At 47.4% G+C, this 13,908-nt stretch overlaps 1 protein-coding gene across 7 annotated transcripts in view; it reads right to left on the bottom strand.

The window, feature by feature from the left end:
• LOC104688252 (collagen alpha-1(XXVII) chain B) overlaps window positions 1-13,908 on the bottom strand; it is a 147,099-nt gene that overhangs the window by 56,121 nt on the left and 77,070 nt on the right. For all 7 annotated transcript variants that reach the window (XM_010397658.4, XM_010397661.4, XM_039561575.1 and 4 more), the window contains 8 exons: window positions 13,664-13,717; window positions 13,455-13,508; window positions 12,465-12,518; window positions 12,103-12,156; window positions 10,167-10,211; window positions 9,449-9,502; window positions 8,231-8,275; window positions 1,380-1,433 (listed from right to left, as the gene is read on the bottom strand). In XM_010397658.4, the coding sequence (XP_010395960.3) occupies window positions 1,380-1,433; window positions 8,231-8,275; window positions 9,449-9,502; window positions 10,167-10,211; window positions 12,103-12,156; window positions 12,465-12,518; window positions 13,455-13,508; window positions 13,664-13,717 (414 nt within the window). The remainder of the gene's footprint in view (window positions 1-1,379; window positions 1,434-8,230; window positions 8,276-9,448; window positions 9,503-10,166; window positions 10,212-12,102; window positions 12,157-12,464; window positions 12,519-13,454; window positions 13,509-13,663; window positions 13,718-13,908) is intronic.

A 13,908-nucleotide genomic window follows, 5' to 3' on the forward strand; every position in this document is an offset into this window, starting at 1 on the left:
TTCCCACTTCATTTAGCTCACAAGAGCATAGTAAGCTGTAGGATACTATGCCAACTGGAGGCCTGGTTGAGGTTTTGATTTGATGATAGCTATTTCTGTCATCCCTAAGTTTGCCCTGGTAGAGAAGCCTCATGGAAATCCCAGCTGTGCTGAGGATCTCCAAAGGCAGATTTTCAAAGGACAGCCTGGGTTTGCCTTGACACCAATGTAACATCATCACAGTACAGAGCTGATCTGGAAGTTGGGGATAGCTCATGTGGTCAAGACTTTGGCACAGAAGGCGGAGGGACAGATGTTAATTTAATGGAATGGAGAAAAAGATCTTCCCACATCTGCTGCATGGCAAACACCTTATCCCCCATTCAATTCAGGGCTGCAGCTGCCAATGAGACAGCTCACTCAGGCACCAATTTTCTGTGTAACCACCCTGGACACACCACAGACTCTTTATTCCTCTGTCTCCCTTCTCTAAAATGCACCCCACATCATGTCATTCTTTTTAGTTCTTGTGGCCCTTGACAGCTTGGACTGAGGCTGACTCTGCTACTGCCCCACCAGGGCCCACAGGATGGAAAGGCCTTTCCAAAGGCTGCTGCGGACAGACAATAAAATGGATCTGCAGCAAACACAGTATAACTGTCACAGTCTTTACATCATTACCCAGAGGACAGGGCTTGAAGCAATAAAAGTGAGAAAGAGAGCACTGATGTGTGGAATGCATCATTTTATGCTCTTCACTATCTTTATAGCTGCACTGTGAATAATTAAACCACCAACAAAAACCAGCAGCATGCAAGTGAGATACAATGAGTGACATAGATGATTTGTCTTTAGGAGCTGCCAGATGGGATGCTCCTCATCAGATAAAAAAGGAAATATTTGGACCAGCCTTTGCTTAGATGGGTGGCTGCACTCTCGTACACCTGAGAAATTTCTGAGACCTCCTCTTCAATGCAGGCTCAGCCCTGGCCCTGCGTGACCCCTCTGGCAACCCAGAGCACACCTCTGCACAAATCTGCAACCTCAATCCCATGGACTCCTCCCACGACCAGCAACACAGGGCTGATGGATCCCTCATTCCCATAAAAACCAGAGCTGACTGTTAAATACAAACCATCTGGCATGTTATGAATGAGGAAAGTTAATTTTTCAAAGACTATTTGACAGCATCTCCCTGGAGGGCAGCGCATGTTAATTCCTGAATGAGAAGTGGATGGTTTTGGCCTGGTCCTAGTCTAGCTCAGACACCCTGGATGTGCTCCATTCCCAGCTGGGTGTTGCACTCACATGACAGCTTAAATCTCCACAACCTTTCTCCCACCCCAGCCTCCCTCATCCTGCAAAAGTTACAACAACCATTTCATCGCAAGCAATCCTACCTTTTCTCCTGCTATTCCAGGCTCCCCCACTGGACCTATGAAACCCATTAGACCCTGAGGAAAGAGAAGAGCACAACTAATTTTCAGTTTTTATTTGCTGGGAAAGTAAACAGTTCCTTTGGTCCACCTTGCTGGTTACAATAGCACACCATCCCTCGTATAATGCTCAGTAATTCCTACTGGCTACCAGAGTGGATGGAGTTGCTCCCGGCCACGGGAATGTCTAACTCCACAGCTGGTTCTGCTTTAGGCACCAGCTGGAATGGGAGCATGAGGATCTGCAAGAACCACAACACACAGCACAGTGGATGAGTGAAGTGTGTTTCATAGAAAGACCGAGTCCATAGTGTGGCTTTATTCTGCGAGCTTTTCCCAAAAGTTTCCCCAAGAGCATCTGCAGCGGGAGCTCCTGGGTTGCACAGAGACTTACCATCATTTTAGCTGCTGGACTGGGTAGACGTCCTCTGGGTTAATCCAAGCTGCCTCAGCCCTTTGTGCAGACTAGTTTTGCCCTGGATAGTGTCATGCTGGTGGGATGCCAGTAGGAAATAACGGTCCCCTCAGCCAGAGGGGCCAGCAGGGCAGTGGATCTCACACACTACCCAGAAACCACCTTGGAGCAAACCTCCAGTCTAAGCTCAGGGTTTAACAACGTTCGGGATAACGAACAGGCAAACAGAACTGCTTTTAATTAGGAAGATGGAAACAGACGCAATCTCAAGCAAAGATTCCTGAGAATTAACATGTAGCAGCCTCCCTACCAGCTCCAGTGGCTTCTGGCTCTGGAGATACAAGGGACCATCCTCTTTGCCACTGTGGCCATTTGCTCTCACTGCGCGTTCTCATGGCCCCAGAAAGGGTCACTGGGAGACAGAGATCTACATTTAGTTCCTCCAGTGAGTCTGTAGCTAAAGGGATTCATCTCCTGTTGAGACACTTCACAACCTGCCCACACTTGGCATGGGTGGTGTCAAAGGAAGCTGTGCCCCAGCTTGTTTGATTTTAGGCAGCAGTCTGATTGGTGCTGGGGGGTGGCTGCTGAACAAGTGGGAGCCAGGGGATGGATTTTCCAGTGGTATCACAGTGCTCTTCTTCTTTTTTTAGAATAATTTGAAATCTTCAAAATAAATTGTGAGGTTCCTCTATGCAAGAACAAACACCATGGGGGAAAAGGTACACCAGCAAGGCAACTTTTGGAACATGTTCTCAGTAAAGGGCAAGCTTTTCACCCCACTGTCTCCATTCTGAGGGAACAGCAAGAAAAGAAGGAAAAGTTTCCTCTCTGTACTCCTTCTGTCTTGCTTCCCCTGTTCATGGCTGGCCTGAGATGTGTGCAGTTCTTAGAGGAGCTCTCTGGAGCCTGTGCCTTGCTGAGGGTCTGTTTACACCCCTACAGTGACAGTGTGAGGTGACACTGCGCCCAGGTACAGAGGAACACACAGCGCCTGGAGCAGCATCCTCACAGGCTGTGCAACCTCTGTCACCAAAAGCCTCTCCCTTTCCATGAAGTTACACTCACAATGTAGAGATGTAACACAAAATAATCAGCCTCATCCTATTCCTGCATGAGCGAGACTCAGCAGACCCATTCCAAGACAGAAATCGCAATTTAAGTCACTCTCCAATGACTTTTAGAGGGAACAGCTTCTGGCTCCAAACACTGAGAGGTTCCGTGCTTTAATATTCCTCATGTTAATTAAATGCCATCCTTTGAGATCTCTGGAGACAGGAGCTCCTCACTGAGACAGGCTGATGGGCTCAACAAAGGCATCGCTCACTGGAAGGCTCAGCCGGCTTTGCCTCTTGCAGGGAGCAGCCACACAACTCTGCTGTGAGTGGCACTTGTCACTCTGGTGTGGGAGCAACATCCAGGTAAAAAGTACTTGGAAACACTCATGAGAGAAGGCAAAGAGCCCAGTGGGTATATCAGAGCCTGAAGTTAGACGCTTGTGTTAGAAATTCATCCAGAGATGATGTCCAGGGAACTGGCAGGCCACTGTGCCATGATGGAAATACCAGTTAGCCATGGGATGACAAAGAGAAAAGCTCTACTATCCTTTAGGGGTGTCACCAACTTTTCTGAAATGGTCTTTGCTTTGAAATGGCCTTTGAGTCTGAAGCTGAGGCAGTCCTGGAGCACAAGAGTGTCATCGTGGCCAGACTACACGGACCAGACATGTGCGAGCAGAGCTGGACTCGGCACAGATTGCCCAGTGCAGGAATCAGTGGGAGAGCAGAAAAGTCTGCAACATCTGCCTATGCAAGGTTGCCACTGGGTGGCATTGCTGAAGGCTGCTGGATCAATTGTCCTTTCAATTAGACACAAGTGCAGGTACACAACTGCATCCAATTTCTGAATTTTTCCAATAGCCCAAGGCCATGAAGAAGGGAAATGTTATGTCAGAGAATGGCAAAGCAATGAGATGCAACAGGGAAATGCATTGCTAGCCAAAAATACACAATAAAGCAAGAAAGAATACATCTCTTGTTCATTTCCAATTTCTTGGAAAACCACAGAACTCTCCCTCCTGGGAATATGCTCTTTAAGAAATTTCTAGTTCCTTAGGCCAGTCCCTGCAGAAGAAGGATCCCTGCTCTGCAGCAAGTGGTGGTACCATTCAGAACAAGACTGTTTCAAACTCCCTTCCACGGGGTGCTGCATATCCAAGCTCAGGCTTGAAGGCCAACCTTCAGACTCACTGTCCATAGCAGCATCTTCTTCCACCCTAAAAGGTCTCTCAGGAATCTGGATCACGAAGCCATACGTACTGGTGATGCTTCCCAAGCTGGCCTGCTGGTGCTTTGCAGAGGGGTTTGCAGGGATCTGAGTACACCAAGAGCCCCAGTGCCCTCCTGAGACTCCCTGGGCTGTCACAGATGTGCTGCTTGTTACGGCAGCTTGTGCAGAAACCTGCTGGCATGGCCAACGCTCGCCCTGCTGCACAGATCAGTGTTGGGATGGAAGGGGAGCACAGCCAACATTTCACTCCAAACCCAGGGAAAATTCTGCCTGCGCTGGTGCATTGGGGTATTGCTCAGGGGAAGATGCCACTGCTCCCTGTGTGAGACATGGTGTGAACAGGAGATGCAGAGCAGGGACCCTGCTTCCAGCACAGTAGCTCTGCAGTGTTTGCAGCCAGCACTGTCTGCTCTGGGCTAAATTAACCAACATTGCTGTGTCTGCAAGCAGACACAAATTGAGATAGATATGTCTACACCAAATAAATCTCAGTAAATTATCAGGAGTATAAGAAAAACAGGGGAGATTGGGTAATGATGCTCTTCACTGGCCAAAATGGGATAGACACTAAAGGCAGGGAGATTTAGGTTTTAAGAACCAGAAGAGCTGCCAACGGCAAATATTTAATCAAAGCAGACATGAACTGTGGTCATTACACTAAAATGGCTGTGGTGCAACATATTTTTCTCAGGTTCCCAGGGTTGAAAAGAGGGCCTGCATCAAACATGACTCCAGGCAGTGTGTGTAATGATGCACGTGAAGTCCCAGCAGCGGTGGCTGCCCGGATAAAGGCCCACAATATACAGGAAAGAATGTAAAACATTTATATTAGAGGGGAGTTCAGCATGTCGCTCATGATTCAGTCTGCTGTATTCCCCAGCCAAGGGCATGGTGGAAAAGAGATGGAGATTGTTAAAAAGTTGCTGGGGGCTCGGAAGGGGAAGGAAAGGAGGGGGGACTGGTGGGTTGTAATTCCTAACTCCTGTCTCGCTTTCCCCATTTATTGTCCAGCCCTGTTATAATTAAGCCCCCCCTCTTGGCTCCATCAACAGAGAGCAAGTCAGCAATGAAGCCTTGCATAAATCATAGCCCATTTGAGAGAAACAACCGATCGGCGAGCCCAGCGTGAGCAGGGTCTCCCAGGGACGGGACCGCCAGTCGCTCCCAGCGGGAACCGATCACGGCCTTTCTGTTTTACTGGTTCGCTAGAACTCAAAACAAAACAAACCAGGGACAAAGGATGGGAGGGAGTAAATGTACAATCCTCCCATTCAGATGAAAGAAAGGGAAAGTAAAACAGTAAATATCACAGTTTAAGGGAGGACGCTCTGACCCGCAAAGAACAGCCATGTGGTTTAACCCCCTGTGCACCAGGCTCAGCCCTGCCCTGGCACCACGTTGGGCTCTTGCCACCCTGGGGAGTGAGGAAAGGGAGAGTGGAGACGTGCTGTTGAAACACTGTGTCACACCAAAGAGGCTGTGAGCACCACAGTGCCTGAAAATCCCTGACAGAGATGTCTGGAGGTCAGAGATGCCCTGGAGGAGAAAGTAAATGGGCTGGGAAAGGAGCAGCACTAAGGTGTGGGAAACACCAATGCAATTCCCTGCTCGGTTCTTGGTGACCCTCTTGACCTTGGCCAAGACAATCAGGAGCTCCTCATGTCAGACCCCGCCTGCAAACCTGACATTACACCCCCTCCTCCTTCGGAAGGGGAAAAACATGAAGGAGCTGGTGCTGGTGTCCTTTAACAAATTATCCCAGAATACTGATATTGAGACAACATACTTTGACCTTAAAGGACAAGAGTCCTCCAAGGAGCCTTGGCCATCCTTCCCAGCACAGAGCGATGGGTGCGTGGCTGACCCTGACACAGCCCTGTGAGTGAGCAGGGCTGTCACTTCTTGTACAGGGGAAAGGACTCAAACAGCTGCTCCTGCTATGACAGGACCTCCCCAGTCCCATTAAGGACATAAGTTAATTAAGGTCTCTTTCAGCTAGCACAACTCTTCACTGGGATTTTCTAGTGCCAAGCAGGGCGTTGCTGGGATGGCAGCACCTTCCTGTCTGCTGCAGGGGGTTACTTTTCCCACAGGTCTCTCTGACCTTCAACATGGACATTTTGGTGACATCCTCCAGCTGTGCATTCCCAGCTCTGGGACAGGAAGGCTGGTGGCGTCCTTGGCCAGAGGCCCCGTATTCCTCTTCATACCCTTCTGACATCATCTACAGGCAAGCAAGGGTTAACCCACATATTTCCAGGGTACTGGGGTGCCCAGCAGCTGGAATCCTTCCAGCACATGGAGGCAGCAAGCATCTAATGAATGATCTTCCCGAGTCTGTGTCCTTGCAATGGAAAAACAACACATCAGGGACTGCCCTGTGGCTTAAAACCTCATTTTTCAATGAGAGCTCAAGTATCACTGGAAACCTTGCAGAAACTCCCATGTTTTCCTAAACAGATGTTCCTAAGAAAGGGAAGAAATCTCCAATGAGATGAATGGCTTATCTCTTCTCGTGCTGTTATGCTGAGGTTTTCTACTCTGAGAGAACCCATTCGTCAGGCAGAGCAGCAGGATTGAGAAGTGTGACCACCCTTACTGTGGAATAGAAAACATCAGGGTCTCCACGAGAGAAAACATGGTGAGGTGATGGGCCCATCCTCTCAGGGCTCTGCTGAAAACCAATCCAGCCCCAACACCAACTGCTGAAGTTTAAGTGGAGGGGGGAAAGGAAACTCCAACACTCCAGCATTGTTCAGAGGAGGTGTGATGGGAGACGAGATTATTTCTCATTAGTCTGGTGAGACATTTTTGTTCTAGTGACTTGACTGGTTTGGAAACGGAAACTTTCTGGGTGATATTTCTAGACAGAGACTAATTGACTAAGAATAACACAGGCAGCTTTCCTACTATTGCACTGGTTTCAGTGTCAGCAGAGGCCAGCTGTGTTTTCTTTTCGATGAACAGTGCCTAGAGTTCTCATCCAAGGTCAGTCCTGAGGGAAGTTAAAGAATAATAATCCTAATGATGCTTTGCCCTTCAAGGACAATGTCTTGTTAAGGATATCAAAGCACTACTAAATATTCATTTTTAACTGTATCCACAGGTGCCACTTCAGAACAGGAGGCGCTGGGCGGGCTAAGCACTGCTCAGGGCTGTCTCATGGCTTCCACAGAAGGAGAAACTGAGGCACAAAGCACTGGGAAGTGTTGCCTGAGATCGTGCAGAATCTGATAAAGCTGCAACTAGGACTCAGATATGGGGAACAACTTTGCTCCTTCAGTAGCTGCTCTTCATGGAGCAAATTAACAACCCTAACACAGAAATGCCTCTAATTTCCAAATAGAAATAACCACCTTTGATATATACTGAGGCTGGTATCAGACTGCTGGTACTGAAAAGGATCCACCTTGGCTTTTTTAGACTTGCTTGGTCAGAAACCCTTGGAAGAAGTGGCCCCCAGCTGTTGCATACAGAGCAAAGAAGAGCCAGAGAGGCCGACAAGCTAAACCAAACCAAACCAAGTGTGCTGACCATCCAGCAGGGAAAGTGTTGGGAAAGACAGCAGTGGTGAGAAGCAACACTCCCAGTGCAAGGACCAGCTGCTACAGCCAGCTCGGTGTGGTCATGCAGGAACACACAGAACATGCTGGAGGCTCTGCGGCTTCAATTTCAGGGTTGTTGGTGGACAAGTTTGTTGGTTTCAATCATAGAGACATGGGAACAATTGTTGCTCTTTCCTTGATGCCTGTGGTTCCCCCGAAGCCTACAGGGATAATGCATGTCCTGGGCTATACCAGCAGAATTTTCTCTGTGGAATTACAACAAAATGCAGCTCAGTGTCACTCTTCCCCAGGGTCTGGTTCCTTCAGCTGCTATCTCCTCTAGTCCCCAAAAATCCAGGGGAAGTGAAAGCAACATAGCACCCAAAGCAGAGGATCCTACCCTTAAAACCTACATTGGCAAAGCCTGGAAGCTGGAGCACCAGGGCTGTTGCTAGCTTTGAGCTGGCCAGAAGTCCCTGGCCACTGCCCTCTGCAGGCACTCTGGGCACCCATGACACATTGTACAGAGGAGATCATCAAAGAGACAAGGAAAATAAGGAATTTACCTGCTCACCAACTTTCCCTGGTCGGCCACGGTTTCCTGGCTCACCCTGCAGGACAAGGAGACAAGGGCACATGGGTAACTTGGTGCTGCCAGCCACACCCTGGGCACAACATGGCTCTTTGTACGCCCATGATTTGGGCTGCTGTGTGTGAATCAGGGAAAATCTGTGAGAAACAACATTTTACAAAACCAACTGTGACTTGGAAGATAATCCAAAGTAAGAAACAATGTTGACACAAACATGGAGCAAACACTTGCTGTTCTGGAGCAAAATGCTCCTAAAGCTGGTCCTGCTGTAGAAAAATAACCTTCAGAGAACCACACTGAAACATAAGATGTCTACTGCCCTGTGGCATAGGCCTGGCCTAGTCCTGCTTACTTTATCCCAAAGTTTTACAAAGCATAAGAAGAAACAACAACTCAAATACTCCCAGGCAATGCTGCACCCTGATTCTGTTGTTATAAAACCTCAGACAGGCACAGGTTACCGTCACATGGAGCACCCACAGGAAAACCACAGCAAGAACCTACGTGAGATAAATCCCAGTGCAGGAAGAAGGAGTTCAGAGCATGAAAATGATGAGGGGTGAAGGAGAAAGCAGAAGGAGAAGGATTTCAAACCCACCAGGGATAAGGGCAGCTGTGGCAGCACATGGAGGCAATCGGAGTGCCCCTGGATGGGCTGTCCAGAGGCCAGGCTCTCCAGTAACCAGCAGTGTCTCCAGGACAGCAGCTGTATTTTCTCAGTAGGCAGATACTCCAGATGTGCTGCCAGACCACATTTTTGCTATTTACTGTTTGAAGAGGTTGTTTTTTTTAGTTTTTCTCTTTCCTTTCGAGTGTGGGTTTGTGGAGAGCACTGCCCTGGGATGGCTCCTGCTGATAATTAGGCAGCAAAGATAGGAATGATGTGCATTGTTTTAGAACAAAACCATGGAGAAGCAATGGAAAATGAGATGATGATGGAGGGAGGAGTTGGTTAATATCAAAGGAGGAACACACTTGTTTATAATGGCTTAAAAATGCACCATCATTCTTTTTGAAGAAAGAAGCAGAAGCTGAGACCCCAAAATCCTGAGAAAAAGAGGAACCCTCAGTTTTCTTGTTCTCTCTGGAATGAATACCTGGGAGAGTGGTAAAGGTGAGAAAAGACATTTCCCTCTTCCTTTCCTCCCTTCTGCCCACTGCTTCCCTGATCAGGAACAAACTCTTTTCTTACCTTTGGACCGCTGGGACCAGGTGTTCCCGGAAATCCCTTCCGACCAGATCGACCCTGGAATACATGGAAAAACCGTAAACATCAAAAGCTTGCAGCTGCTTTGGTCACAGGTGCAGCTTACATGCTTGTACGATAAAAGATAAAGATAAAACATTCATTTTCTGATCCACCTATTACCCATTTTCAGGATATTTTACTATCCTGAGGTGACAATTATGTACAGACCCATTACAAAATCCTGAGCTGGCAAGTTCAAGGATATGACAATATTCTTTTTGCTTCTTCTAACTGTGTTTCTGTGATACATCACAGACATCAAAAGGACTCTCTATAACTGTCCAGTCTTTTTTCTTTCTTTTTCCTCTACTCATTGAAAAATACTATAAATCAAGGAAGAAACATCAGGGCTGGTTACAGAGATGGTTTCCAGTCAGTGTCATTTATCTTGAGGATGAACTGTTTAAACATTAGAGGGTTTTTTAAGGTCTGAGACTTTAGGCAAGTCATAAACTCAACACCCTGTGCAAGACACTTCTTGGACTTTCAGCCATCCTGGATCAAGCAATCAATCAAGTCCTGGACAAGACAATAATTCATAGCAGGGCAGATTAACTTCCCAAACCAGGAGGGGTTGAAGCTTTATGAGAATTTAACTACAATTCCATTGCAAGGTCATCAGAGCTGGTAATAACTGAGTGAATAAATGACTGAAACATACCTCTGGACCAGGGACTCCTGGTGGTCCTAAGGGTCCTTCATCTCCCTGAGGAGAAAAGAAATTAAAATAAAAGGCAAAGTAGTGACAAAATTTGGACTCACCATGCAGCAAGAATGAAGTGCCTGCAGTATGAGCAGCAGTTAAACACAGGCTGTGTGCTCAGCTGTCACATTTTAACAGCTGAGTCCTCTTCTGTCTTAAAGCAGGCTCCGAGGTTTCTCAGGAAAAAAGATCTCAAGTCAAGTCCTGCCAGTAAAAGCCATCCAAAAATTGACCAAGGCAATGCCAGTTGATTTGGTCTATGATGGGCCAGATTTGGCCAGTAGGGTACACTGAACATGTTGCCATAACTGCTTCATTTGATTTGGCAGGGATGTGAATGCTATAGAGCTCTTTACTCTTTGTCTTTCTTACCCCCTTTCCTCTTCCTTCCCCCCAAAAAAGCAAGTTCCAAAATTTCCCAGAGAACCATTTGGCAACTGTATGAATGTTTCCCTTTTGCTTTCAGCTGGGACTACACATGCTGCAGGATGGAGCTATCACAAAATCTCACACAGCAATTGGACTCGGTCCTCTCCCTTGGCTCTACACCAATTTCTAATGTGATAGGATCAGATCTCAGTTTCTAAGAGACCTTCAATTAAGCTTCACAAAAATTATCTCAAGTGTCTAAAACCAACTGCCAAGAGAGAAATTAAAAGCGCCCTTGGCAGCCACAGGCTGGCTGCTCTCATTTCGGTGGTCAGCCATGGTAATGAAGGGGCACTGACAGGCTGAGGGTGGGACTGGGGGTCAGGAACCCAGCTCCATGGGCTCAGACAAGCCACCCACAATATTCCACATTTCCAGTGGGATGTAATTCAGAGCCCTGACCCAGTGCCCAGGGTGACCTTAGTAGTAAGGGCACAGTGCTGCGCTCTGCTGCACACTCAAAGTCCTTCAGCACAGCTTGCACCAAACTCCATGTCCATGTCTTTGGGCTTACTTTTACACTCACTAACTAGAGGAAATTGAAGGCAGCTTGGTCATGCCTGCCTGAACCTGGAATGCAGGGCTTCGATTCCCTTTGTATTTTGTCTGGAATATTTTTTTTCCTATTTCACTGCAAATAAATGAGCTAATTTGCATTAATCCCATTTAGAGAACAAGCAGAAGAGTTCCCAGAAAAAGTTAAGAATTATTAGTGCTATTAAAACGAGCTCCTGCCCATGCATGTGCTCAGTGTTATTTACACAATGTCTCGTGACTCTGGACAAACAGCTTACACTGGCCTGAGTGAGAGGAAATTACACTGATGTCACTGGAGTTACAGCAGGATAAACGGGGAACCCAGACATTCTCTGCTGCTCCCATAGTGCATTTGCAGCTCCAGGACAATTAAATCAATGACAATTGTTCCCTTCTTAACGACTGCAAGTGGAATGGTGCTTCAAGTTCCGAGGTGAAAGTGGTGACTGCAAGCTCCGGGGTGCTGAGCAAATGAATTTCTACAGAGCAGCAATTCCCGTTTCCTTCTCTTTTTACAGAGGGATGTTTATCCATGTGAGAGAGCAGAGTCTGCAGGTCTCATGGTTGAAAAAGAACACACTTAAAAGGAGCAGAAAGCCAAAGCCAGGCCAGGCCATGTCTGTGCAAGGGAAAAGGGTTCTAACACCCATCTGGGGGTGGGCCAACAAGCTTTAAAAGCAAAGCCAAAGCAGAATTAAGGATCTGCAAATGCCAGCAGTGACTGGAGGCAGAGATCACAGGACCTGGAGATCACAGCTTTGAGGAAGCTCCTCTTCTGCAGGTCTCTGATCACTCAGTATAAGCCTCTGCTTCCAGATTCAGAGGGACCAGAGCATTTTAAACCACGGACACCATTTCAGCATGCATTAATTTACAAAAGTCGGCGTTGTTCTTTAAATCAAACCTCTTCTGAGCTGAGGACACTCACCTCTTGTCCAGGCAGTCCTCTTGGCCCAGGTAAACCTCGTGCTCCTGGCTTTCCCTGAGAAACAGCCAAAGAAAAAGATACTCAGAAAATAGAAACATAAGCCCAGAAGGGCAATTAAAATGAGAAAGTCTCTTTCACAGTCATGGGACATTATCCAATGTCAATTCTGTAACAGAAAAAAAAACTGAAGAAAAGAAAACGCTGCACTTGGAGGGACCTCAAGCCAAACACACCAAGCTGAGATGCTGGCCAGGACAATCTTTAGGAATCTCCAGAGGTTTCTCTCTTCCCCTCTTCCCATTACTTTGTTTCCCCTGGCTGCTTCCAACCCCACACAGAGCTGCAGTCTCCGCTCTACTCACCTTCAGACCTTCAGGACCGTTTTCTCCTGGTGGGCCAATGTCACCCGGGAAGCCCTGGAGAAAATGAGGAACAGTCAGGGTGCACAAGTGGAATTCTGCAGGCAGTGTCAGCCTCTGTGAGAGGTTTAGTTAATGACTAAGGGACAAGATGTGTTACATGCTGGTAGTGCCTTTGTGTGGGCCTCTGCGGCTTTGGGAGGGAATGGGACACAAACTCTTCCATCAGTTTGATGGAAGAGCAGCCTTTCCCAGCAACTCCCTTTAGGTCCATCTTCTTACAAAATTTATTGCAGCGAGGGTCTCCCTGTCATCACACAGCTAAAAGCGGCAATTTCGGTTTTAATTAATCTTTATGAGTCAGCGCATAATCTCTGTGCTCTGAGAAAGAAGCTGCAGCCTCCTCACAAAGGGAAGCAGGCGAGGAATTAGGAAAGATGCTGACACCCTTCATTAGCTGCTGTCAGCCTGGCAGCAGCTCTTTCCCACCCACCCACCCTTCGAGGACAAAGGAATCCATGCTTATTTCCAATAGCAACAAAGAGGAACGACTGCTAAGTAGCAGCAGTCAGCTGAGAGCCCTTCCAGACCCTGTGAAATACCAGAACGCTGATGAGGGGAAAACAGACCATCACTTTGTGCTGGAAAGTGGCTTTCTAGCATCTTACACATTTTGTCTGGTTGCTTAGGAAGAACAAAAATGATGGTGTGCTGGGGGAAACTCATCCTGCATTTGAGGTATCACTGTGACTATTTTTTGGTAAAGAAAGTAACAGGATTTTCTACTTTAAATGGTATTTTGAGGGGAAAAAAATTAAAAAATTTTCTATGAGAAAAAAGGAGAAGGAAAAACCAGAAAACCATGAGATGCAAAATAGGTCATGAACCCATCTTGATCCTTCCTACCCCATCACCACACATGTGCCATTTTATCCCAGCAGAGAAGTGAAGCCCTAGGCTGCAAGGATGTGAGAAGGTGGTGGTGGGACATACCTCAGGGCCAGGTGGTCCTGGAAACCCAACTGGTCCTTTGTCACCGACTTTTCCCTGCAGAAATCAGAAAAACATGGGGAAAAGTGAGCTGGCTTCTGGCTGTTGGGTTTCCTGTTTAGAACAGCACACCCCTGCCAAGCTGTCTTTCCAGCTGGGCAAGGAACCTTTAGAAAGGGAGATTAGGAAGCAGAGGGTGCTTGGTTACTTACCAGGGGGCCTGCTTTCCCTCGTGCCCCAGGGACCCCAGGCAAACCCTGGCTGCCCTGAGAGAGACACATTTTTTCAGAACACAATGAGGCATCAAAAAAATACCAATTCCCCATGCTCCAGCTTTGCTGCAGAATGGGAAGCATCTCCTAAAGGCTAGACTTAGCCCTGCATAGAGCTGAGACAGCTGCACTAATGTCAGTGAGATGTTTCTGTAGACAGCCCTGAATTTAGCCCCAAAGAACAG

The sequence above is a fragment of the Corvus cornix genome, chromosome 17 (assembly GCF_000738735.6).
Source record: "Corvus cornix cornix isolate S_Up_H32 chromosome 17, ASM73873v5, whole genome shotgun sequence".
In the NCBI taxonomy this organism is placed as follows: domain Eukaryota; kingdom Metazoa; phylum Chordata; class Aves; order Passeriformes; family Corvidae; genus Corvus; species Corvus cornix.